General features: G+C 42.6%; 1 protein-coding gene across 1 annotated transcript; it reads right to left on the bottom strand.

Moving 5' to 3' along the window:
• Positions 1–5659: 5659 nt before the first annotated feature.
• LOC124135174 lies at positions 5660–25106 on the bottom strand. The gene is made up of 19 exons (XM_046500404.2): positions 24944–25106; positions 22964–23040; positions 22615–22730; positions 21578–21667; positions 20827–20967; positions 18506–18621; positions 17744–17844; positions 16875–16963; positions 16561–16676; positions 15900–16024; positions 15627–15716; positions 15008–15180; positions 12523–12618; positions 12112–12240; positions 9315–9461; positions 8273–8357; positions 6942–7054; positions 6655–6808; positions 5660–5800 (listed from the first exon to the last, which is right to left on the bottom strand). The coding sequence occupies exons 1-19, from the start codon at positions 25045–25047 to the stop codon at positions 5739–5741; spliced, it is 2124 nt and encodes a 707-aa protein (XP_046356360.2). The 5' UTR covers positions 25048–25106; the 3' UTR covers positions 5660–5738.
• Positions 25107–26812: the final 1706 nt, after the last annotated feature.

Below are 26812 nucleotides of genomic sequence, written 5' to 3' on the forward strand. Positions count from 1 at the left end.
GGGTATTGATTGACATTAATTTTCAAATGGAAGTTAATATGTTTTTACTCTTTTACACACACAATTTCTAATGTTTATACTGTCTTTCAAATTCATTCTGACAGTCTGTGTATTAAATAAGGGAAATGGTTTTACCCCTGATTAGAATTTTCATCATGAGTCATTTAAAGTCAATTACATTCATTGTTTCTAATATCATAGTACTTATTAGTTGGTTGGTTGGTTTGTTGTTTAACGCCGCACTCAGCAGTCTGTCTATCATGAGCATCAATCCACGCAATTGGGATCGATGGCATGCATCAACCAAGTCAAGCGAGCCTGACCACCCGGTCCTGTTAGTCGCCTTTTAAGAACGCACATGACAGAGATAGGGAGGACAAACAAACGAGTGGGCCACTGGCTATAACCACCGTTTGTGGTTGCCATCTAACGGGATCGGGTGGTCAGACTCGCTGACTTGGTTGATGCATGTCATCAATCCCAATTGCGTGGATCGATGGTTATATCAATCACTGGATTGTCTGGTACGGACTCGATTATTTACAGACCGCCGTCATATAGCTGAGTGCGGCGTAAAACAACAAACCAACTAACTTAATATAGAACGTCAACGCCAGAGAGAGAAAATATAACCAGTCTCGATTATCCAGCAAAACGATTCCACTTGGCTTAAAAGGTTGGTTGCCGCACTCAGCCATATTCCAGCTATATGAAGGCGGTCTGTAAATAATCAAGTCTGGACCAGACAATCCAGTGATTGATATCATTGGCATCGATCCACGCAATTGGGTGGCTTAAAAGGAATAATTATATGAATGATCGCTTAAAATCAGTGATGACAAATTGTGTTCGCGAAAAGGGTAAGCATGTCAGGCCCTGACAGTACCACCCGCCATTCACACAATTTGCATAAAGAGGCACGTGTTTGCTGGCTGACACCGGACCCGTGCAGATTCCGGGTTAGAATAGGTCTTCAGGAACCCATGCTTGTCGTAAGACACACACACACACATGACATCCCTATTTGCATGGGGTGACACAACGTACATCACGTAGGCATTCCCACATCACGTTCATGACTACCCATGACGGTCCACCTTTAGCATTCAGACGACCGTCTACCTAAAAAATATGAAGGCTACCCAAGAAAAAAACTTAATGAGTAAAACCTTTGGGAATTTTGACCTGTACCGACAATGTACCATAATTGGAAAAAAAATCCTGTTTTGTCATTTTAAAATATATCAACATTGATTTGTTTTGTTTTGTTGTTTTACACCGCACTCAGCAATATTTCAGCTATATGACGGCGGTCTGTAAATAATCGAGTCTGGACCAGACAATCCAGTGATTTACATCAAAACGTTGAAGGGAATCAAAACGTTGAAGAGAGAACTTTCGTTTCCCGTCGACTAATTGTAGAAGTTGTCGCCATTAATTGTAAAAATTAAAAAACTGACGACAGTGCACAAAATAATAATGATTGACCCCACAATATCTCATGTATATTTATATATATAATAAATAATATAGTCCACGTTAGTCCATCTTCTTTGTATCAGTTTCAGACATAGTACTTTTGCTGTCTTATGTAACTGACAATGACATATATGACGTCATAAATTACAACTGTGACGTCATAATGTATTAACACACTCCAGCGACGACACCACGTAATTTAACGATTGTAGGGAGACATTTGAATTAAAATATACAGTATTTGTAAAGTAACAGTGTAACATTTCCGATTGAAATGACAAATTTATTAATACATTCTAGAGTTCAATTTGGGTTTCATCAATTGGATAAACATTTGGTTTTTTTTCAGTCTCAGCTGCTTGTTACCTGTATACAATTTATAAAACGGAAAAATAGTAAATTTCCCGTTTCCGCAACCATCAATGTGTTTGCTGACATCTAAGCATCGAACACCAGGGTCTCTAATCTGCTGTTTGTGTACAGTGACTCTATCTTTAAATTCCATGCCGGTTTCACCGATGTAGTTTTCGCCGCAACCCGAACATCTCATAACATACACCACATCTTTTCTGCGGCAGTTCATGTCGGCTTTCACATTGAAACCCTTGCCATTTGCAAAAAGGAAAGTAGTACCTTCACTTATGATGTTACACGTACCGCATCTTGGTGTGTTACATCTACTTACACATGGTGCACTCTCTGTACAAGAATATTTGGATGGACAAAGAATTTGCTTGTGATTTTTTGGTGGCCTGGTACTTTTTATAATTTTAAATTTGTTCAGTCCTTGTTTCATTTTATAACTTTGCTGTAGAATTGGGAGGTTGTCCCTTATGACTGGCATGATACCACAATTATTAGGATTGAAGGTGGACACAAACGGTATAATTTGATCGCCCACAGATTTTTCATTAGGTTTCAGGAGAGTATGTCTCGGAGTTTTTAACGACTTTTCTATAGCGTCATTTATGACGCGAAGCGGATATCCTAGCTTCCTGAGATACCTCATCAATTCTTTCAATCTTAAGTCTCTTTTATCTGTTTCCGACACGATGGTACATACTTTCTGCGCAAGTGAATAAGGAATGTTTGTTCGTGTATGCCTGGGGTGACATCAACCGAATTGTAGGTATTGATGGGTGTCCGTTGGTTTGTAGTAGATATCAGTTTTCAATTTAGTATCTTCCTTAACTACAAGGACGTCCAGAAATGGAATTTCGCTAAACTCTATAGTAAAACTGATGGAAGGATGGAGCGTATAAATAATATCCAGACAAATGTCTAAATTGTCACGAGTTGAGAGCCAAACTAAAAAACAATCGTCCAAGAATCGCTTCCAAGTTTCGCGCACATGTTTGGCAATGGATTCTGACATGGAATCGTGTACCTTCCTGTAAAGAATATCCTCTATATAACCCATCACAAGTGTAGCGTACGTTGGAGGCATGACTACTCATTATTTTCATGACACATTTTCGGCGCGGGGTGAAAAGTAGCTCTGATTTTATTATTTAGTTTGTGGGGAAATAATCTTAATGGTTGTTGCTGAAACCAACGTTAAACGATTCTTAGTTCCTGGATTTGTTTACAATAAAGTTTCAACGCGTTTCTTTACATATCATGTTTCCAATTAATAATAGCTTGTTTATTGGACAGGACAAACGAGTTGAAATAAATCATATAGAAGGAATAAGATAACCTGTATATTGGACTGACACATTAGAATAATTGGTTTGGTTTGTTTGTTGTTTAACTCGGCAATATTCCACACATATGACGGCGTTGGTAAATAATCGAGTCTGGACCAGCCAAACGGTGATTGACATCATGAACATCTATCTACACAATTGGTATACGTTTGGGTTTCTGCTCATCATCAGAGTTGGGATTCGGGATGCGGCGCCTTGGACGACTTGACCACCCGTATGCATTGAATAATTTAGGACCTACCTAAGTGAAAAGGTATTGTATTGGAAACAGTGCTATTTTGTTACATTTAATTATTGTAGTTCAAGTAATAATTTAACAAAACAAATGTACACGCCTTTTCTTTTTCATTCCCTTACGTCATCCGTCTTATGGTGAAAAGTTAACTTGGTTCGGCTTTATTCAACTTGGAACAGGGGCGGTCGGGTAGCCTAGAGGTTAAAGCGTTCGCTCGTCACGCCGAAGACCCGCGTTCGATACCCGACATGGGTACAATGTGTAATGCCCATTTCTGGTGTCCTCCGCCGTGATATTGCTGGAATATTGCTAAAAGCGGCGTAAAATAATATCAGAGGGTAAGAAAGGCAAACACTTACATGTTTGACCGCCGTCATATAGCTGGAATATTACAGAGTGCGGCGTTAAACAACAAAGAAAGAAAGTATTAACGCATTAACTCTGATTATTGATCAAAGTAGTGTATGTTTTGCGACAGAAAAGCAAAAGCCAAAATGTTGATGTCGTTATTGTTTGTTGTTTAACGCCGCACTCGGCAATAATACAGCCTAATGACAGCGGACTGTAAATAATCGAGTATAGACCAGAGAATCTATTGATTGACAAGATGAAAAACGATGACATGCATCAACCACTCAGCAATATTCCAGCTATATGACGGCGGTCTGTAAAATAATCGAGTCTGGACCAGACAATCCAGTGATTGATATCATGAGCACCGATCCACGCAATTGGGATCGATGGCATGCATCAACCAAGTTAGCGAGCCTGACCACCCGATCCCGTTAGTCGCCTTTTACGACAGCATAGTCACCTTTTACGGCAAGCATGGGTTGCTGAAGACCTATATCGATGATCTGATATGGTTCAGTCTCCATCAAATAGACAATTCCCTACCACTGAACTAGACAAAATGGAGACCAGTGAGAACGCCTCATCTGTCTCATATTTAGATCTATGCAAGCTTCGGAGTGACAAAACACTCTCCACAAGACTGTATGACAATAGGGGTGACTTCCATCTTTAAAGGAACTTTTTTATAATATCAGTGCTCATTTAATTCTCGGATTTTTAAAAGAAATACTATTATTTGATAAATTTTGAATTGTTTTAGAATAGTTGGATATTATTGTCAACTGAGATGTATGAAGGTGGTGCCACTCAGGGAGTTAAAGCAGTGTAAAATTATGGTCCCCCTGACAGTGGCACGTGAGTCCATCTATATTGAAGTAATTAATATCAACTAGTGTTTTAATTCCTTGATTGTGTTTTGATTTTTTTAATATTGGTTAATATTTCGTACAACCACTCGTGACCAAAGTGATGGCATAAATCCTGCTGGGAATCATGCAGGAAGCAAAAGCGCTGTAAGTCCCCATGATCCCCAGTTAGGTGGTCTAGCTTTGGTTGCCAGTGGTCTATAGCCTGGTTATACTTCCTATTAAACAACTGACTGAAAACTTCTTTGTTTTAATATGGCTCAGGTTTGTTTTATGTCTACACTGTGATATTTACCTTACCGTTTTACTGTCCTTTGACGACAGGAATTGTATAATAATAAACTTGTTCTCATCGCGATATGGCTGCAATAATGGCGATGCGATGTAAAATTATAACTCACTCACACTCACACTTTCCAACAGTCAACCTTTTCTTCATGTCGACCTGCAGCTCCAGCCTTTGGGTTCAACATTTCACAACTTTTGAGGTAAAATCGAGCATGCTTCTTCTACCTGATCAAGGTTACAACATTCAAGGGTTCATCAAAGTTTTCCAAAAGTTTTATGGTAACATGTTCCCGTTTTTTAGGTGAACATTTAATTGCCTTTGCATGTGTTTGTGACGGCGGGACAGTATCACCTTTACGCGAACACCTGGTATCATCCCTATTTAATAGTGGGGCAGTCGGGTAGCCTCGTGGTTAAAGCGTTCTCTCGTCACGCCGATGACCCGTGTTAAGATTTCCGACACGGGTACAATGTATGAAGCCCATTTTTGGTGCCCCCGCCGTGATAGTGTTGGAATATTGCTAAAAGCAATGTAAATCATACTCACTCACTCACAATTTCGTAGTAAATCATAAACATCATGCCACAGTCGGAATCGTAAGTCGCTAATCAAAAATGCTTATGAATATGTTATATCGCTTTTATCAATTATCTCTATTATTTACAGACCGCCGTCATATAGCTGGAATATTGCTGAGTGCGGCGTTAACAAACTAACCAACCAACAGTATGTCTGAAGCTTTATTCACATTATTACAAACACGCACGTCGTCTTGTACCATTTTTTTGTAAAGACCTAGGTGGGCATTATCCAATGATAGATCCGTCGCATGAAGCCGGATGTGACGTGCTGTGATGCTGTGGGATAGCTGTAATACAACCGTTCAACAAGTTAGCAAAAATGTTCTTTCTGTGAACAGCAATATGAATGACAAATGTGGGTCTTATATGATTTGGTTTGGTTTGGTTTGTTGTTTTACGCCGCACTCAGCAATATTCCAGCTGTATGACGGCGGTCTGTAAATAATCGAGTCTGGAGCACACAAGTGATTGACATCATGAACATCAATCCACGCAATTGGGATCGATGACATGCATCAACCAAGTCAGCGAGCCTGACCACCCGATCCCGTTAGTCGCCTTTTACGACAAGCATAGTCGCCTTTTACGACAAGCAAGGGTTGCTGAAGACCTATTCTACCCCGGGTGTTCAAGGGTGAGGGGAAAAGACAATAGAGCTTAAATTACCTTTTGAAGCATAAAGTGACGAAAAGATTTTTTGTGAAAAAAAAGCAACAACCCAGCATAGAATATTTCAAATGTCCTCAAATGAGCAAGTTTCACGTTTTCTTTGATGGTCATAGTGTTTGTTTGTTGTTTAACGCCGCATTCAGCAATATTCCAGCCATATGACGACGGTCTGTAAATAATCAAATCTGGACCAGACAATCCAGTGATTGACATCATGAGCATCGGTCCATTGGGATCGATGACATGCATCAACCAAGTCAGCGAGCCTGACTACTCGATTCCGTTAGTCGCCTTTTACGGCAAGCATAGTCGCCTCTTACGACAAACATGGGTTGCTGAAGAACTATTCTAACCCGGATATTCACTCGTCTCATAGTGTTTGTAATAAATAGGAAGAGAACAGGTATAACTGTGTTATACCAAATATTTCTAATTTGACAGCATACGTTGAAACGGGTCACACTCTCACTACCTTTCTGCATATATCTAGGTCCCGTTGGTTGGCGTGGTCCTACATCATCTATATCGATAGGCTGGGGAACTGACTTTTGTCTGGCCCAGGAATCTGCTGAACACCGGAACCGGAAGTCATATTCACGAGGCGACCAAAAATCAGCAGGATTGGCCTTGAATCAAAATCAGTGTCATTAATATTGAACAATGCCAAAAAATGAAGCAAATTAAGGATAATTATACAGGATCACTTTATATATCTGCAATTGGTACATTTTCTGATGTACAACAAAGACGAGGGCTTACCTTGAAGTTATCATGAATGTCAAAGTATTCCTTCTTGTCAAGACCAGAGCCATGGTATTCAACGACATTCGGTCCACGCTTGTTGTAGTAGGCGTTATCGTAGATCTGATTGCCTTGATGCAAGAGACACAGTGAGTGAGTGAGTGAGGTTACACGACGCATTTAACAGAATTCAAATATTTTAGGGACACCCAAGACTGGGCTTCGCAAATTGTGGTCGTCAGCAGAATCGAACCTGGGTATTTTGTCCGCTGCACACTATGAGTGTCACTTGGGCTTGTACCCCACGTGACAACTCGTAAAGAGGGGGAAGAGGAGGTCTTCTGAAACCCACACTTGCCGTTAAAGGCGACTGTGATTGTAAGAAGCGACAAACGGGATCGGATGGTCAGGCTCGCTGACTTGATTGAGGCATATCATCGTGTCCCAGTTGCGTAGATCGATGCTCAATCACTGGTCCAGACTCGATTACTTTCAGACCGCCGCCATATAGCTGGAATACTGATGAGTGCGGCGTTAAACAGCAAACAAACAGACAAACAAACATTGTAAAACCTGACACCCCCCGCTTGTGACACATGTAACGAATTTATCATTTTTGTTCATAAGTAGAGAGACTTATTTTCGGTGAAATATGTTTTGTTACACCCGTGCTCGTGGGTTTCACCGAAGTGGTAAACGTCTGAGGCCTGCATCACTTCGGGCTTTCCTCCCACATTAAGCTGACACGCCGCGATATGACTGGAATACTGTTAAAAGCGGCGTTAAACCCAACTCACTCACTCACTCAAAATATAAACAGGATCAATGATGACGTGACAAGTGGATGACGTCATGATGTCCGTATAGGCTAGCCGACCGTGTGCTTTTTTTTACAAGAATGATTTAATCAGATAGCTAGATATTCTTAGATGTAATAATAAAGATGTAGGTAAATAAGTCCATCATTTCTCACTCTCCCAACCCAACAACAGAGTTATTCAGAGAGTGGATTCTTTTAAATGCTTTTGATGAAAATAAGCCTTATGTTTAATTCTATTCATTAGAGACAATAGTTAGTTAAGTTGGGTTCCAGTAGGAATAAGTGCCAAGGTTATGAACAATTTTGCATAATTATCTGAACAAATGAGATTATGAGCAACAAAATTGTATGTAACTGACAATGACAAAGTCAAATAAATTTGTATCTTTGAAACGTTAAGTGGATGGTTATCGCTGTGGCTAGGGAAAAGAAAACAATTCTATATATACAATCATTAGCATGACACATTATTGGAATGACCAGGGATAAAGTAGGAGTAATACCTCATCAATGAGGGTTTCTTTCTTACCCATAGGTGCCATAGGTTGATTGGACTTGATGGAGGCCAGTTTGGGGTACTTGTCTGACCACGGCTTGCTTGTGTAGGGATAGGACTGAAAGACCAAGTCTGAGATCCGCGACTTCTCTTTGGTTGTTTGATGATGGTTTGTTGTTTTACGCCGCACTCAGCAATATTCCAGCTATATGACGGCGGTCTGTTAATAATCGAGTCTGGACCAGACAATCCAGTGATTGACATCATGAGCATCGATCCACGCAATTTGGATACGATGACATGCATCAACAAAGTCAGCGAGCATGATGACCTGATCCCGTTAGTCGCCTTTTACGACATGCATAGTCGTCTTTTACGGCAAGCATGGGTTGCTGAAGACCTATGCATACTATTTCTTAAAACAATTTATGAAACATATTTGAGCATAACAATATAATACAGTTTTAAAACACGGGCTATAGGTGACCAGTAACCAAAGCTTGGTCACCTCATGGAGGCTTACAGTACCTCGGCTTCCTGCATGATACCCCAGCAGGATTTACGTCATCACTTTAGCTACTGGTGGTTGTGCACAATAGTAGCCAATATTAAAACATACTGGTTGACATCGATTATAATAGGATGACGTGTCACACAGGGGGACACTATTTTTACGCTACGTTAACCCCCTGGACAGAGCCTTCAATAATGTCAGTTGCTAATAGCATCACACCAAATTGAAAAACAAGCATTTATTTATTCACATACATATTTAAAAATTATTACGGAGACCTATTTCTTTCAAATAGCTGATAATAAGATGTCTGCTGACACGGGAAAATATATCTTTAAGAATTACGCTTGGATAATGTGAATCCCTTGCGATTGCAAAGTCCACACAGTCAAGCAATATATGCTTGACGGTGAACCTTTCATCACAAGGGATACACTTAGGAGGTTCGTCCTCATCTGTCTTAAGCAGATATTCGTGTGTAAAACGGCTGTGGCCAATACGACATCGTCGTTAAACGACCTCGTCATGATGTGGGATGTGAAGGGACATTGCTATCATTACCTTTATAGTGTTAAAGAGCGTCGCCTGGTTGCTATTGTGATTGAGACCACGGCCGTCCACGTTGATGGGGTAGTTGACGGCATCGTAGAAGACGTTGTAGCGTATGATGTTGTCACGGCCACCCCCAATGTTGACGTGGTATTGGTTCTATAATGAAATGAAATGTTTTGTTTATTATTATTATTATTATTATTTACAGATTAAAATGAAAAAGGAGGAAAGAAGGTTTGGGTCATCCAGCCAAGACAGCGAATGGAACTTCTCTCAGGAAGCGCTGCCTCGTCGAACCCACCCAGAACTCTTCGGAGAATGTGAAGACTCCCCAACACTGCAGCCTTCTGCAGATTGTCAGAAGGGTTGTATTCCACAGATTAGGCGGTACGAAAACTTCAGGCACCAAGAACAATGGGGTGTCGGACAACTTGGTACTTGGGATGCAAGCGTGAAATTTCGACAGGTCAGCCATGATATGCCTGAATCTTGTCAATGACATTGGTGTCAAAAGGGACAGAAAATCCAATAATATACTCTTCAAAAAAAGGAACTTGACACTGACTTTCAAAATGTAATATAATGCGATTGTTTCAAAATAGGACACAGAAACCATAATTGAAACACTGTTTGAAGATCAATGTACACAATGTTCAAAACATTAATCGTGTCACCTAGACAGACACACGTACACGATACAGTTAATGTCACAGTGGTACAGAAAATGTATCGGTTGTGCCCACCACGTGCATCAATCACCGCTTGACACCGATGACCCATAGATGCAATCAAGTTGTCAATAACACGCTGTTGGATGTGTTGCCATTCATGCTGAAGTGCATCAAGAAGCGCCGGAAGTGTTTGGGGCGGTGGATTCCTTCTGCGAACGCATCGATCCAACTCGTCTCACAGATGCTCAATCGGGGACAAATCTGGTGACCGGGCTGGCCAAGGTAATGTCTGGATGTTGTTGTGCTGTAAGAAGTCCTGACAAACACGTGCAATATGCGGTCGAGCGTTGTCCTGCTGGAACTGTCCGCCATGAACGTTGACGTGAGGAAGAACGTAAGGCTGTAGGATCAAGTCTCTGTAACGCACACCTGTCAATGCACCTGCCACATGCAGGCGTCCTACCACCGTGACACTCCCGCCGCCAAATGGGACAACCTGCTGCACACAGTGGGGGGCGTAACGTTCACCCTGACGTCTGTAGACTCGTGCGCGCCCATCAGCACGAGTGAGTAGGAAACGGGACTCATCAGGAACCAGTACATTTCTCCACCTTGCACGTGCCCATCTATACCTCTTTTGGCACCAAAGGAGACGGTCCGCCAGATTACGTGGTGTCAATACATGACGTCGAACAGATCTTCGTGCAAAAAGTCCAGCCTCCCTCAGTCTGTTGCGTACCGTTTGATCTGATATTCTGCGTACCCCGGGATCTGTGTGGTTGTACACGTGGCTGTGGTAGTGCGGTCTCGGAGGTGTCGCAGCCGGATGTATTGATCTTGTGCTTGGGTTGTCACCCTTGGTCTGTCGTCAACTATGTTGGTGTTGTTGTATCGGGTCCACAGTGCGGAGATTATCTGTCTGGATACGCCAAAGTGCCTGGCCACTTCTTGCTGAGTTGCTCCAGCTTGTAATCTCCCAATGGCGTTGTTCCGTTGAGCTGCATTCAGTCTTGGCATTCTGTCACCGCCTCTACTGCCGTTTTAAGGACTGTATGAACAGCCGTTGATGTGGATTTTTATACCCATTCAGCAGGGGGGCCTGCATGCCTAAATGCAGGATCCTGTGCTGCACGTTTTTTTACAGGCGGTTGCGTTTGGATGAAGCTGTAAAACTGCGCTATGTTTATGTGCTTTGCATGTGTTTTCGCGAATTATAGACACATCCTCTTTCTGTTTGACTTATTTGGTTCTCATTTAATGAAATTATTTTTGATATTTGGCAAAAAGTGGTTTTACATCTATGTCAAGTTTCTTTTTTTGAAGAGCATATAATGATTTCATTGGATTTATCAAAAAAGGACAAGATGAGCGGGTTTGTTGGCCTGGATACGTCTGAGGCTGTAAACGGGCCTATTCCAAAGAATTTTGTATTAACATTTTCCATGACGCCCTCTACATATTCTGGATCGTACCATGGATGGACCTCTGTTTCAAAACCACAAGCATGACGGAGACGGTAATAAAATGATCGAGCCACTCCATCATGTCGCTTAAGAAACTGTGTTTGTGCCAAAGCTGGGCATCCACTGACCATGTGTTGGACAGTCTCATTAAATTCATTACACAATCTAAATTTCATATTTCCATTTTGATGCAAAATCACACATTGACGGTTTCGAGTGGGAAGTGACTGGTCCTGAGCAGCAAACAGAAAGCGTTTTGTGTCACTTTTCAGGCCAGTCGACCTCTACCAAGCGAAGGACTCTTCAGGGTTGCTGACCTTCTCAACACACTGCACATAAACTCGATGCAGTGGTGGTTCAGATAGCCTCTCCTGGAAAAAACTGAGTCTGGGCCCATTTCATATGGCACTTCGCTTGGTTGACACTCATTTCTGTACCGTCCAGCAGTACAGAACTATCAACTTGATAAACACTGACATTGAGATTATGTCCAACATCCTAGGCTCTTTTCAGAAAACTGTGGAATGCCTTGTTTTCATCATGGGTCTTGATATGCTTCACGGATCATCAAACAAATAAATGTGTGCAAAAGTGCACAAAACAAAGTAGTAGTAGTAGTAGTAGTAGTAATAGTAGTAGTAGTAGTAGCATGAATGAATGATAAATGTCTACCTGGAAGAAGACGTTGTGCTCGATGGTGACGCTGGAGTACTGGTCGTCCAGCATGATGCCTCTGTTCTCTGCCCCCGGCATGTTCTTCACAACGTTGTGGATGTAGTTGTATCGTATCACGTTGCCACGCTGCAGATAAAATCGTATAAGCGCAACCATGGTTTTTTTCAGTTACATCATTATCATGAAAAGAGATTCATGGAAATGTCGTTGTGAAAAAACCTGCTAACCACGACCCTCATGTTTTGGTGCTCAGGGATTACACCCGGGTAATCAGGAGACACGAAAAAATATAGAAATTCTTTACAGGCATACAAGGTAATAATTAGAATATTTGGGTGGCAATTACTTTCTCATTTGAAAAAAACAAAAACAATTTGTCATATGTAAGAGATGTATTGTGTTACTCACTGCGGCCCAGTCTCTGCCAGAATGCACTGCACCACAATCAGTGCTGTTCGCACACATATGGTGAATGTGGTTGTACTCCATCATGTTGTCGTTACCCTGGCAACCAGAACCTAGTTTATAAACTGCCACCTACGATGCACCGTGTGTGAGCGGAGCAATTAATGATTACAATATCTGCACAGAAACTTACGACAATGTCTAGATCAAGACGAAAACATGTTTGATAATTGTTGAGCATAGTCCCTCATTAATCACACTGACTCTAGACACATACCACATCGTGTTTTGTGGCAGTGAGATGAAAGAGATAGAACTTTTTCCATAATCATACGAAATCTCTGTTAAAAGTAGCGAATCGTGTATGCTTTTTATAACCCCGTTTACGAAGTAAATCGGGGGTATGTAGCGTTCCGCTGTCCGTCCTTCCGTCCGAGCTTTTGTACGGCCCATAACTTTTTAACCATGCACCCTAGCTTCACCAAACTTTCTACACACATTAAACACAGTGAGTACTTCTGCCGTTTGCTAGTTTGAAGATTCTGAATTTTTTAATTTTTGCCGTTTCCATGGAAACATTTATTTAGAAACTTAAACTTTTTGTTTCGGTTTTTTGTACGGCCCATAACTTTTTAACCATGCACCCTAGCTTCGCCAAAGGTGCTACACACATTTACCGCAATGAGTACTTGTGCCTTTTGCTAGTTTGAAGATTCTGAACTTTTTAATTTTTGCCGTTTCCATGGAAACATTAAGAAACTTAAACTTTTAGGCTGGGTGTTTTGTACGGCCCATAACTTTTTAACTATGCACCCTAGCTTCACCAAACTTTCTACACACATTTACCGCAGTGAGTACTTGTGCTGTTTGCTAGTTTGAAGATTCTGAATTATTTAATTTTTGCCGTTCCCATGGAAACATTAGAAACTTAAACTTTTTGTTTGGGTGTTTTGTACGGCCCATAACTTTTTAACCATGCACCCTAGCTTCACCAAACGTGCTACACACATTTACCGCAATGAGTACTTGTGCCTTTTGCTAGTTTGAAGATTCTGAATTTTTTAATTTTTGTCGTTTCCATGGAATCATGGTGAAACATAAATTTTTGGTAGAGTTTTTGTACGATCCATGTTTACAATATTATGTACTTTAGATTCAGCAAACTTGCTACATTAACCACTATGATTGTTTTTTTATCTTCTATAAGATTCTGAAAGTTTTCTCTTTTGCTGTCATGGAAACATGATGGAATTTAGAAATTTTGATGACTGGTTTTGTGTGGCTGATATATTTTCCAAAATTGTTTCCACACATGTAGATCGTCATAAGTATCTGTGCTTTGTGTTAGTTTGAATTTATGAATTCTTTACCATATCTGTTAAGGCTAGATGGAAATGATTAATTTATTGATTTTCTTATATGATATTTTTTTCCATTTCTTAATGTGGTTTTATATCAACAAGTTTTGGTCCTTTTGATAATTCTTCTTATGTAACTCCTCAATCAAATTTTTATTCAAAGGTGTTCATGGTGATCTACTTCCTCGTAGTGAACACTGGTAGCATGGGTGATTGTCACTGGAACTTAGTTTTTAAAACATTCAAGTTAAAATCAGTTAGAAATATGAAATATTTCATTAATTAACAAACTATTTACTATTTGTTGTTGACCAGCGGGGATAACGGGAGTATGTGAGCTTTGCTCACTTCTTTTTTGTTGGTTACAGCGACGAGTGGTTGGTTGGTTGGTTGGTTTGTTGTTTAACGCCGCACTCAGCAATATTCCAGCTATATGACGGCGGTGAATAATCCAACATGGACCAGACAATCCAGTGATTAATATCATGAACATCGATCCGCGCAATTGGGATTGATGACATACATCAACCAATCATACGAACCTGAGGATGTAAAACGTGAAAAGAAAAGAAAGTTAATGAAGTAGAATAAAGACGATATAGGCAAAAGGACAGAAACCAAGTACCAAGTTTCAGTAACATTATGCGAGTATGCTGGATGTTTGAGTTTATTTACTATTTGTTGTTGACCAGCGGGGATAACGGGGGTATGTGAGCTTTGCTCACTTCTTTTTTGTTGGTTACAGCGACGAGTGGTTGGTTGGTTGGTTGGTTTGTTGTTTAACGCCGCACTCAGCAATATTCCAGCTATATGACGGCGGTCTGTGAATAATCCAACATGGACCAGACAATCCAGTGATTAATATCATGAACATCGATCCACGCAATTGGGATTGATGACATACATCAACCAAGTCAGCGAGTCTGACCATCCGATCCCGTTAGTCGTCTTTTACGACAAGCATAGTCACCATTTACGGCAAGCATGGGTTGCTGAAGACCTATTCTACTCCGGATCTTCACGGACCTATTGCCTTTAGAAGGTTTAATGTAGGGTTTCAAGTGAAAGATCATTTGCGAGGTTGTTTTTGATACACGCAAACAAGATTTTGATGATGCCGATAGACATACCCCCCACATCAATCCTGTGTATTGGCCGTCGTGCAGGTGGTTGTAACGGACCACGTTGCCAACGCCGCCGATAGAAACCGCGTTGTAACCAACGCCCCCGACACGGGCAAACTTCCAAATATGATTGTCTTCGACCACGTTGCCAGAGGGCGTTAACTTCTTCCGATCTCCACCTGTATACAAAACAAAGGAATATGTTCACAGTGATACTGAAATTCCTCTAATAGATCCCCCAATTGGGATCGATGACATGTATCAACCAAGTCAGCGAGCCTGACCACCCGATCCCGTTAGTCGCCTTTTACGACAAGCATAGTCGCCTTTTATGGCAAGCATGGGTTGCTGAAGACCTATTCTACCCCGGATCTTCACGGGTCCTACATCCTACGACATATTTAAGTTTATATAGATAATAAAGAATTAAACGAGTATTTTTTTTTGCCGCTGTTAGTAGAATTCTAGCAGTGTCATGCAGGGGCGCCAGAAATAGACGTCACACATTTTACCCATGTTGGAATCGAACCCGGCTCTCCGACGTGATGCGCTTGTCTGACCACGAGGCTAACTCACCACCCCCTTAAGAGTTTGGATATTTTACTATTTTGAGTTGTATAGTTACCGCTGACGGCGACGCCTCCGTTGGTGTAATGGACGTCACACCGGGATACTGTGACATGGCTACTTCCGGGAAAATGGACGCCATACGAACCTGAGGATGTAAAACGTGAAAAGAAAAGAAAGTTAATGAAGTAGAATAAAGACGATATAGGCAAAAGGACAGAAACCAAGTACCAAGTTTCAGTAACATTATGCGAGTATGCTGGATGTTTGAGTTGACTCGGGTATTGTCATTATACATATATATTCACTTATACTCGCTGTAATGTCTCACCCATATTCTTTATTTCCATGTTCTGAACGTGGATGTTGTGTAGATTGCTTCCCGTGATGCCCTCGTGGCGACACGCCTCCAAAGTAAACCCCTCGAAATTGAGGTTTCCCACTCCTTGAGCCATGCTGCGAGAGAAGGAAGATAAACGTGGTATATTGACATTTTGACATTCTTGATCGAGCTGGATTGAAAATCGAATCAAATCGAAAACTTACGAATATCGAAAATTTGCTGAAAGAGATTCCATGAGGTGTAAATGGCAAATTAGAGATTAAACTTATATGGATGCATTATTCGTCATTATTATATGAATGAAATCAGTATTTGCTCAATAAAATACAGACCCGTGAAGATCCGGGGTAGAGTAGGTCTTCAGCAACCCATGATTGTCTTGTCCAGACTCGATAATTTACAGACCGCCGTCATATAGCTAGAATATTGCTGAGTGCGGCATAAAACACAAACCAACCAACCATAATGTACAACGTTTCTTCATATTTAAGTCTGCACTGATAATTAATTCATGACTATTGGATTAAGAAAAGTTGAATTTTATTGCTATTTCTTCTGCCATTGGATACTGTTTTGAGCGTGTTTATTGTTTTGAGACTGTTTCACAACCTTTTCATAATTGTTGTAAGACTGATAAAGAAACACGTACCTGATGCAGTCGTTGATGAGGGACACGGTGATGATGTCAGAGGAGGCCAAGGTGCCGGTCCTTGTGTTGGGCCATATGTACAGGTTGCCATTGGATCGGTCCAGATAGTACTCTCCCTGTAGAGGAGGATAATACGAGGCATAATTTGACGAGATAATGATTTCGGACAATCACTTGAAAAAGGTGTTTTCCTACATCGAGTGCGTCAAGACTAAAGGATCTATATATGACTGGCTGCTGTAAGTTACAATAAACAATATTTTCAATAGAGGCTCGCGTAGGGGGAGGAAGGGAAAGAGGAAGTTTTTTCTCACCGGCTGATCCAGCTCTGAGAGCATGTTGAATACCCGGAAGTAACCACCCTGATTGTCAGCATAGGCCAGATGGGCAGGGTTGTAATGACCTGGACATAATCGGAATATTTCTTTATGTCTAAGTCCAGGAATGAGCCAGTAGAATTGTACAAAAAATAATTATGAGTCCACAATATTAAAAGTGACAGGTGGAACTATTCTGAAGAATATTTTGGACTGAATTTGCGTCCCCTATGTCCATTATATCTATCTGCCCACTATATCTTATAGATAGACATGATGTTTTGGATATGGTGTATGTTAAGAGCGAAGACCAAACCCTTGATCTGATCAGTATCATTGTAATAATATCTTTTTCTGAGGGGAACAGTAAAACAAGTAAATCAACACATATACTTAGTTTATATAAGGCAAAGTTCAGTTCACTAGCTGACTTACAAACATTTAAACATTCACTTTAGTTCTGTTTCTGAAACAAAAATACAACTCTGATGATGTCTAAATCTTTCTAAGTCGTGCATGAATAGATTAAGAGTGTTCCATCTGTCCATAGAAACTTTAAAGTTTCAGTTGGGAGGCATCAAGGACATACAGACATGCTATTTCCCCCCGAATGAAAATGAAGAAATCAGAACATAGATCTTCTGTTTAAAACGCACAGGCAGTGACCATTAGCCTGCTCAACCACCACTGAGAGACAAATATGGAACAGTACGCTTTATCTTTGAAGGCAACTGAGGGCTACCTGGAGATTTACAAAACTGACAGACATGTCAGGGAGATGTCACTCACCGAACATTTTGATTGAAGGACAAAATATATAATAATGCGCCGAGGATTAAAACGTCCCAGATCTCAACTCTACTGACCTACTCTGAGTCCATAGTGTGTGTCAGTTGCCAGTGTGATCTGATGTTTGTGTGTGTCGATGTGGCTGATACTGGCAGCATCGTCCGCCCAGCTGTAATACCTGTACAAACAGCAACATTGGTTATTCTATCTACTGAGATATAACACTTTATACTTCGGTGAATTCATTTGAGGTTGTAAATTCGTTTAACTTTGAAAATGTTACACAACGCACACAACGCAACGCAACGGAACACGTCTTATCAAGCACTGGCCCATTCTTTGACATGTGGGGGGCACGGGGGGCCCAGTCGCCTAAGGCGCCGCGATTCGCTGTGCAGAGTTGCGTCTCTTGTGCAAGCCAGAAACCTATGGTTGTTGGTTCGAATCCCGGTTCGCCCCGATTAGGTTTCTAGTTTTGTCAGCACCATACCCGTGATCGTGGGTTTCACTAAAGTGGTAAACGTCTCAGACCTGCATCACTTGGGGCTTTCCTCCCACTTTAAGCTGACACGCCGCGATATAACTGGAATACTGTTAAAAGCGGCGTTAAACCCAACTCACTCACTCACTCACACACTCACTCACTTTGACATGTCATAGCAGTGCCTCACCCGAGACTCAATTTGACCACAGCCCATCTAATCCTATCCTATCCAATTCACATCCAGTCCGGACTCGCAATAACGGAATTTAAATTTTATCCATAACTACATTGACTCCAAAACACATTTGTCTTTTAGTTTGCCCATTATTGCTTTATAAGTATTTCTGTAGGTTACCAGAAGCCGTAAGCCCATGGTTCCTTCTCGTGCACCCATCTGGAGTCTTCGGACGTGCTGTAGGTGAAGACCTTGCCACGCCTGCCACCAGGAACAGAGTCGACGTTCAGGAATTTCTGAAAGACATAAGAATGTGTCCCGTACATTTTGAGTTATTGCCCGAGAAACTATGTTCAATGTTTAATTTCGAGGTGTGCATATCAAAGCATTCAATATTTATATGTGCATTACTAGCGATACGATTTAAACTGCTTCAGGGTAGATACCATACGGTTCATGCTACATGTTTCACCTTAATTGTCGAAACTAGCTTTTCAAGCTAAGATTTATCAAAGTCTTCAACAATCCTGAAAATATCCCCTGCACGCAAAACATATTTTAGAAATTCAAACATGAATCAAAAACTTTCATCCTGCTTCTTTATGTATATAGACTTTAAATGGCATTGTTGTCATTGAGCATGTTTTTCCTTCAATGTGTTGTGACAATTGATATGGATACAGGGGGCATGCGTTTTATAGGATCCTACGCCGATCTGGATCACATACTCAGTAGGGAACTTGTCAATGATCAAACTGTTTCATCTCTCTCTGGATCTCATACTCAGTAGGGGCGGTCGGGTAGCCTAGTGGTTAAAGCGTTCGCTCGTCACGCCGAAGACCCGGGTTCGATTTCCCGACATGGGTACAATGTGTGAAGCCCATTTCTGGTGTCCCCCGCCGTGATATTGCTGGAATATTGCTAAAAGTGGCGTAAAACCATACTCACTCACTCACTCATACTCAGTAGGGAACTGGATCAAACTGTTTCATCGCTCTTTCTCTAATATTGGTACTGGACCAAGTCTTGCTGTCTTGTTCTTCCTTCCTTATACGGTACTTGGCCAATACAGACTGCTGGGCAAAAGAACGTATAACTTGACAATTCACACTCCACTGTAATCCTAACTGTGGTGAGATACTCATTGATAGGATGCATGCACTATCGCCAATGATACCCGTGTCAAATACATAACCGTCGATTTACCATTTCTTGTCTGTTTCCTTTTTGGTCACCATTAAACATGGGTGGATACTTTCTTTTGCCCAGCAGTTTAGCTCCTCCTTCCTACCTCATTAGGGTAGTGTGACATTCTTCTCCCCGTTTCTACCTCATTAGTGTAACGGGCCAAATCTGGCCCTCCCGTCTTACATTATTAGGGTAGTGGGCCCCCCTAGCTGTTTATCCCTTCCTACCTCATTTGGGTACTGGGCCAATCTGGCTCTACCTTCCTACCTCATTAGGGTACTGTGCCATTCGTATCCAGCTTTCTACCTCATTAGGGGTACTGGGTCAATCTGGCTCTACCTTCCTACCTCATTAGGGTACTGTGCCATTCGTATCCCACTTCCTACCTCATTAGGGTACTGGGCCAGCCTAGCTGTTTGTCCGTTCCTACCTCATTAGGGTACTGGGTCAATCTGGCTCTCCCTTCCTACCTCATTAGGGTACTTGGTCAATCTGGCTCTACCTTCCTACCTCATTAGGGTACTGGGCCAATGTGGCTCTACCTTCCTACCTCATTAGGGTACTTGGTCAATCTGGCTCTACCTTCCTACCTCATTAGGGTACTGGGCCAATGTGGCTCTACCTTCCTACCTCATTAGGGTACTTGGCCAATGTGGCTCTACCTTCCTACCTAATTTGGGTACTGTGCCATTCGTATCCCACTTCCTACCTCATTAGGGTACTGGGCCAGCCTAGCTGTTTGTCCGTTCCTACCTCATTAGGGTACTGGGCCAATGTGGCTCTCCCTTCCTACCTCATTAGGGTACTGGGCCAATGTGGCTCTCCCTTCCTACCTCATTAGGGTACTGGGCCAATGTGGCTCTCCCTTCCTACCTCATTAGGGTACTGGGCCAATCTGGCTCTACCTTCCTTCCTCATTAGGGTACTGGGCCAATCTGGCTCTACCTTCCTTCCTCATTAGGGTACTGGGCCTATGTGGCTCTACCTTCCCACCTCATTAGGGTACTGGGCCAATCTGGCTCTACCTTCCTTCCTAATTAGAGTACTGGGCCAATCTGGCTCTACCTTCCTACCTCATTAGGGTACTGGGCCTATGTGGCTCTACCTTCCTACCTCATTAGGGTACTTGGCCAATCTGGCTCTACCTTCCTACCTCATTAGGGTACTGGGCCAATGTGGCTCTACCTTCCTACCTCATTAGGGTACTGGGCCAATGTGGCTGTCCCTTCCTACCTCATTAGGGTACTGGGCCAATCTGGCTCTACCTTCCTACCTCATTAGGGTACTGGGCCAATGTGGCTCTTCCTTCCTACCTCATTAGGGTACTGGGCCAATCTGGCTGGCTCCCCGTTGATGAAGATTTCCAGCCAAGAGGTCCTGGAACGGTAGAAGCCAAAGTTGGACATCTTGCCGTAGTCGGTGACGCCTGCACTAGGTAGGTGCAACTGCATCACCTGAAATAGAATAGAGGAACTTGAGCAGAGTACCACATACCAGTTAATCAGACCTTCCGAATTAAGTTAAGTTAAGTTAAGTAAGTGACACATAACTGAAGTTTGAACGCTATTACAATTATACAGTGCTGTGTAAATTCAATGTCTGTTGAAATTCCAGGGAATGTCGTTATTTAACCCACAGGTTGAGGCTTAAAAACCAACACAGTTTCCACCAGAAGCCACGTCGAGTTGATCTTAGCAAATAGGTCGCAACTCAACTGGGATTACTGTGAACATATTGTCCCTCCGTTTGTTTGACTTAACGAAGAGCAAAATTTGTTTCAACCACATCTGGCAAAAACATTTTGCGTCAGATTTCACACAGACACACACACATGCTCACTATTCGTTGTGAGTCCTAAACATTAAATGTCTCCTCTGTTCAGAAAAAAACATGGTCTATGTACTTACGTAACCACTTTCCTGACAGCGTCTATCATACAGCGTCATATAAATGCTGCTGATAATTTTCAGCATCCAGCTCACTGAGATAATCAGTTCTAAGTACAAAATGCCACAATGGTTATGATCAGTACGTAAACGGACATGGCTAGACAGGTATATTTACCTTTGACCTTGAATTTGATGGCAGCATATTCAGCACGTTGCTGTCTGTCACGTGGGTAAACAGGTTTGCTGGGATCTGCTTGCCTCCTGTCTGGTGACATCATAACAGGTAGTATTTTTGAAAAAATCCTTATTGAGTTATGTTTGTTATTGGTGTTATTATACAACGTTATTAATTTACATAAATGTACCGTAGGTATTATTGTTGATTGTTCATCATGTTTGGTGTTTGGTGAAGGGAAACTGTTTTGTTAACTTTGATTCTGAAAATTGTAATTGATAATGTTAATTTGTTCATTAAACCTTGAATCTGCAACCGCTAACCTGGGTAACTAATATAGCGTTAGGTTAAGGACGTCTATAATAGCTATGTGGACACTCCCCCCTCTGATCTGCCTACTCACCACTCGGACCTGCCTACTCACCACATGAATCTCCACACTCATTACATGTGCCCCACCAATCACCACGTGAAACTATCCACTCGCCACTTGGACCCTCCAGTTTCCAGGTGGACCTCCTCACTCATCACTTTGACCTCTCCACCTTTCTCGTGGACCTCCCCACACATTACTTGGACCTCCCCACCTCCCGTCTAGTGAACTTGTCCAGTCACCACTTAAACCTCCCCATTCGTCCAGTGGACCTCTCCACGCAATACTTGGACCATCATTAATGTACTGGACGTACCCGCTCACCACGCGGACCTCCCCACTCCCCACATGTGTCTCTACTCACCACGCGGACCTCCCCACTCCCCACATGTGTCTCTACTCACCACGCGGACCTCCCCACTCCCCACATGTGTCTCTACTCACCACGCGGACCTCCCCACTCCCCACATGTGTCTCTACTCACCACGCGGACCTCCCCACTCCCCACGTGTGTCTCTACTCACCATGCGGACCTCCCAATAACCACGCAGACCTCCCCACTCAGCACGTGTACCCCCACTCACCATGCGGACCTCCCCACTCCCCACATGTATCTCTACTCACCACGCGGACCTCCCCACTCAGCACGTGTGCCCCCACTCACCACGTGGACCTCCTGGTCCTGGTAGGCTCTGAAGGTGACAGGCTGGGAGTAGGCGTGGGTGAAGTGTAGGGTGGACTGCAGGTTGTGGTAGCCTCCCATCAGCTCCACGTACACCGCTATAGGGAATAAGAAGGTGTGGAAGGAATCAAGTTAGCACCACGTATATATCAATCCTTATATCTCATTCCAAACAAAGAAAACATCTAAAACCTATCCTCACTAACAAATGTTGACAACATTGTCATGAGTATAGATAATAGTAATATGAACGTGACGGGAGAAGGCACTCACTGATGTCCATGAGTGTAGATAACAACATTCTGAAAGGTGAGCTGCAGAACCTACTCACTGTTGTCCTTGATCCCACTGCTGTCCAGTAACTGCCTGGCCTTGTCCAGGGTGGCAACCGGGTGGGAGGCATCCAACCTGGTTACATTAACACAGTTAGTGGATACTGGATGGGGGTGGGGTGTGTACTAAACAGGTGTATGTAATGAGGAGAGGGCTTGTTTGTTGGCATTTAAACTGATGAGTATCTTTACACTAGATGGGGGCACGTGTGGCCCAGTCGTCTGAGGCGCCGCGATTCGTTGTGCAGGGTTGCTTCCCTTGGGCACGCCAGAAACCCATGATTGTGGGTTCGAATCCCGGCTCGCCCCGATTATGTTTCTATGTTTGTCAGCACAATACCCGTGCTGAAGTGGTAAACGTCTAATACCTGCATCACTTCGGGCTTAACTCCCACATTAAGCTGACACGCCGCGATATAACTGGAATATTGTTAAAAAGCGGCGTTAAACCTAGCTCACTCACTCACACTTACACTAGATTGGTAGATCTGGTTATGGTCACATATGAATTATTTTATGTTTCTCGTCAAACAATGTACACTTCTGATGAAAGGGACAAATGCACAGTCCTTTCAGGAAAGGCGTTATTCTGTCATTGGACTGTATGGTCCACTATCTCTGGATTGTCTGGTCCACTATCTCTGGATTGTCTGGTCCACTATCTCTGGATTGTCTGGTCTTTTATCTATGGATTGTCTGGTCCTCTATCTCTGGATTGTATATCTCCGGATCGTTTGGTCCACTATCTCTGGATTGTCGGGTCCACCACCTCTGGATTGTCTGGTCCACCACTTCTGGATTGTCTGGTCCACTATCACTGGATTGTCTGGTCCACTATCTCTGGATTGTCGGGTCCACCACCTCTGGATTGTCTGGTCCACGATCTCTGGATTGTCTGGTCCACTATCTCTGGATTGACTTGTCCACTATCTCTGGATTGTCTGGTCCACTATCTCTGGGATGTCTGGTCCACTATCTCTGGATTTTTCGTCCACTATCTCTGGATTGTCTGGTCCACTATCTGTGGATTGTCGGGTCCACCACCTCTGGATCGTCTGGTCAACTATCTATGGATTGTCTGGTCCACTATCTCTGGATTGTCTGGTCCCTTTCTCTGGATTGTCTGGTCCACCCACTATCTCTGGATTGTCTGGTCAGGACTTGATTGTGTCATGGCAGGAGCACTACTAGCGGACACCTGGTATCATCAGTGACTTTCAGTGATCCATGTGGGGCGGTCGGGTAGCCTAGTGGTTAAAGCGTTCGCTCGTCCCGCCGAAGACCTGGGTTCAATTACCGACATGGGTACAATGTGTGAAGCCCATTTCTGGTGTCCCCCGCCGTGATATTGCTGGAATATTGCTAAAAGCGGCGTAAAACCATACTCACTCACTCACTCACTCACTCAGTGATCCATGCACCACTATTTTGCCTTCTTTACATGCAGTGGATGCTAATAATCGAGACTGGTTATTCTCTGGCGTTGACATTTATATTATCTTGAGGTTTGTATTACGACCATGACCCGTGAAGATCCGGGGCAGAATTGGTCTTCAGCAACCCATACTTGCCGTAAAAGGCGACTATGCTTGTCGTAAAAGGCGACTAACGGGATCGGGGGGTCAGGCTCGCTGACTTGGTTGATACATGTCATCGATCCCAATTGCGTGGATCGATGCTCATGATGTCAATCACTGGATAGTCTGGTCCAGACTCGATTATTTTACAGACCGCCGTCATATAGCTGGAATATTGCTGAGTGCGGCGTTAAACATCAAACAAACAAACAAACAAACAAACAAACAAATATATTCAACAATTGTTTGTGGCTTATACCTCGAAACCATCCTCGCCACATAAACATAATTTCATATTAAAATTACAATTTGAATTTGAATATGATATTGACATTGTAATTATAAAACTCTAGGTTCCTCTGTGTCAGTTTCTGACAAAGAACAACATACGTGAGTGCTTACCCCGAGTTCCCGTCTGAGCCCTTGGGGCTGACGTAGATGTGGACTGTCTTGGAGTGACCCAGGGGCAACAACAGCCCCAGACACAGAGCGACTACCCACGTCATTGTTTGGTTTCAAGTGGTACAGTGTTGGAGGTTATAATAGTTCTAAGGAGTACATAGACAGCTCGATATAGACGGGAACCAACAGCTTGAGAGCTTGGCCTTGAGCCAGATAGGGATCAGAAAGTATTTTTACTGGTTTGGTTTGGTTTGGTTTGGTTGGTTGTTTAACGCCGCACTCAGCAATATTCCAGCTATATGACGGCAGTCTGTAAATAATCGAGTCTGGACCAGACAATCCAGTGATTGACACCATGAGCATCGATCCACGCATTCGGTATACGATGACATGTATCAACCAGGTCAGCGAGCCTGACTACCCGATCCCGAAAGTCGCCTCTTTCGACAAGCATGGTTTGCTGAAGACCTCTTCTACCTCGGATCTTCACGGGTCAGAGAGATTTAGACATTATCAGAGTTGTGTTTTTGTTTCAGCAACAGAACAAAAATGAATGTTTCAATGTTTTGTCAGTCAGCTAGTGAACTGAAGCATGCCATATATAAACTAAGTGTATATGTTCATTTACCAGTGCTTGATATCATGAGCATCGATCCACCCAATTGGGATCGATGACATGCATCAAGCAAGTCAGCGAGCCTGACCACCCGATCCCGTCAGTCGCCTCTTACGACAAGCATAGTCGCCTTTTACGGCAAGCATGGGTTGCTGAAGACCTATTCTGCCCCGGAATCTTCACGGGTCTGAGAAGTGTGTATATAAATCAGGTTATATCCCTGCATATCGTATTATGCTTTTGAAGACAATCCAGGCTGCAATTTGATTTAATAATAGATGAAAATTGTTACCTTAGAAAGGAATGAATATTGGTATGAAAGGTGAACTGAAAGTTCTGTACAGTCCTGTTCGTTTTGTCATTGATAAACCATGAACTCGCATCAAGTCTTTGAAAGGCATTTAGAAGTGATACACATAATGAATAGAATTTATGGATGTCAACTTCTTTATCATGAGGAAGACAACGTTTCAGAGTATACAATCATATACTTACTCCGAAGTTGACGTCCATAAATTCTCTTCCTTATCCACTCACATATTAGACAACTTTCCAAAGTCACTTTACCTTCACCGATATGGTATATAATTCAAATCTGACCTCAACCGTGGTCTAGTGGTAGAGCGTCCGCCCGGAGAGGTCCAGGGTTCGATCCCCGGTCGCGTCATACCAAAAGACGTTTAAAGATGGTACTTGTTGTTACCCTGTCTGGCACTTGGCATCAAGGGGCTAAAACAAGGGCTGGTCGGCTCGGAGTCATTATACTTTGTCTGAGTTGGGTATTCATGTTAAACTGCGGCATGGTATCTCAGTGGGCTAGCACTATAAATCGGCAGCAGTCCGGACTAGTACAAACAGCCACACACACACGTGCATGCACGTCGCTATATAAGTGCAATAATCTTGGATGCGACCTTAAGCCAGATTTCACCTCACCTCACCTATTTCAAATCTGTGTTTTGCCTGCCATGGTGACTTACGTACCACTTTAAAATGACTAACTTCCATCCTCATAAGTGGCCGCGTTTTGTAATCCTCGCAAACACTACACTTAACCAAGGACAACTCTAGTGCAAGCTTAAATTCTTCAGCTTCAGCATGTGTACCAACTTCGGAACTTAACTCGGTTTTTTTTTACGTACATCTTCTCTAAACTGTATGGACTGAGACCAGACAATGTTTGGCCTTCACTCTCTGAATGTTAATACTCAAATGAACACACATAAAGTGAAAGCGAATTAATGTTTTTTTAT

The sequence above is a fragment of the Haliotis rufescens genome, unplaced genomic scaffold (genome assembly GCF_023055435.1).
Source record: "Haliotis rufescens isolate VD_foot unplaced genomic scaffold, xgHalRufe1.0.p SCAF_15, whole genome shotgun sequence".
Classification (NCBI taxonomy): domain Eukaryota; kingdom Metazoa; phylum Mollusca; class Gastropoda; order Lepetellida; family Haliotidae; genus Haliotis; species Haliotis rufescens.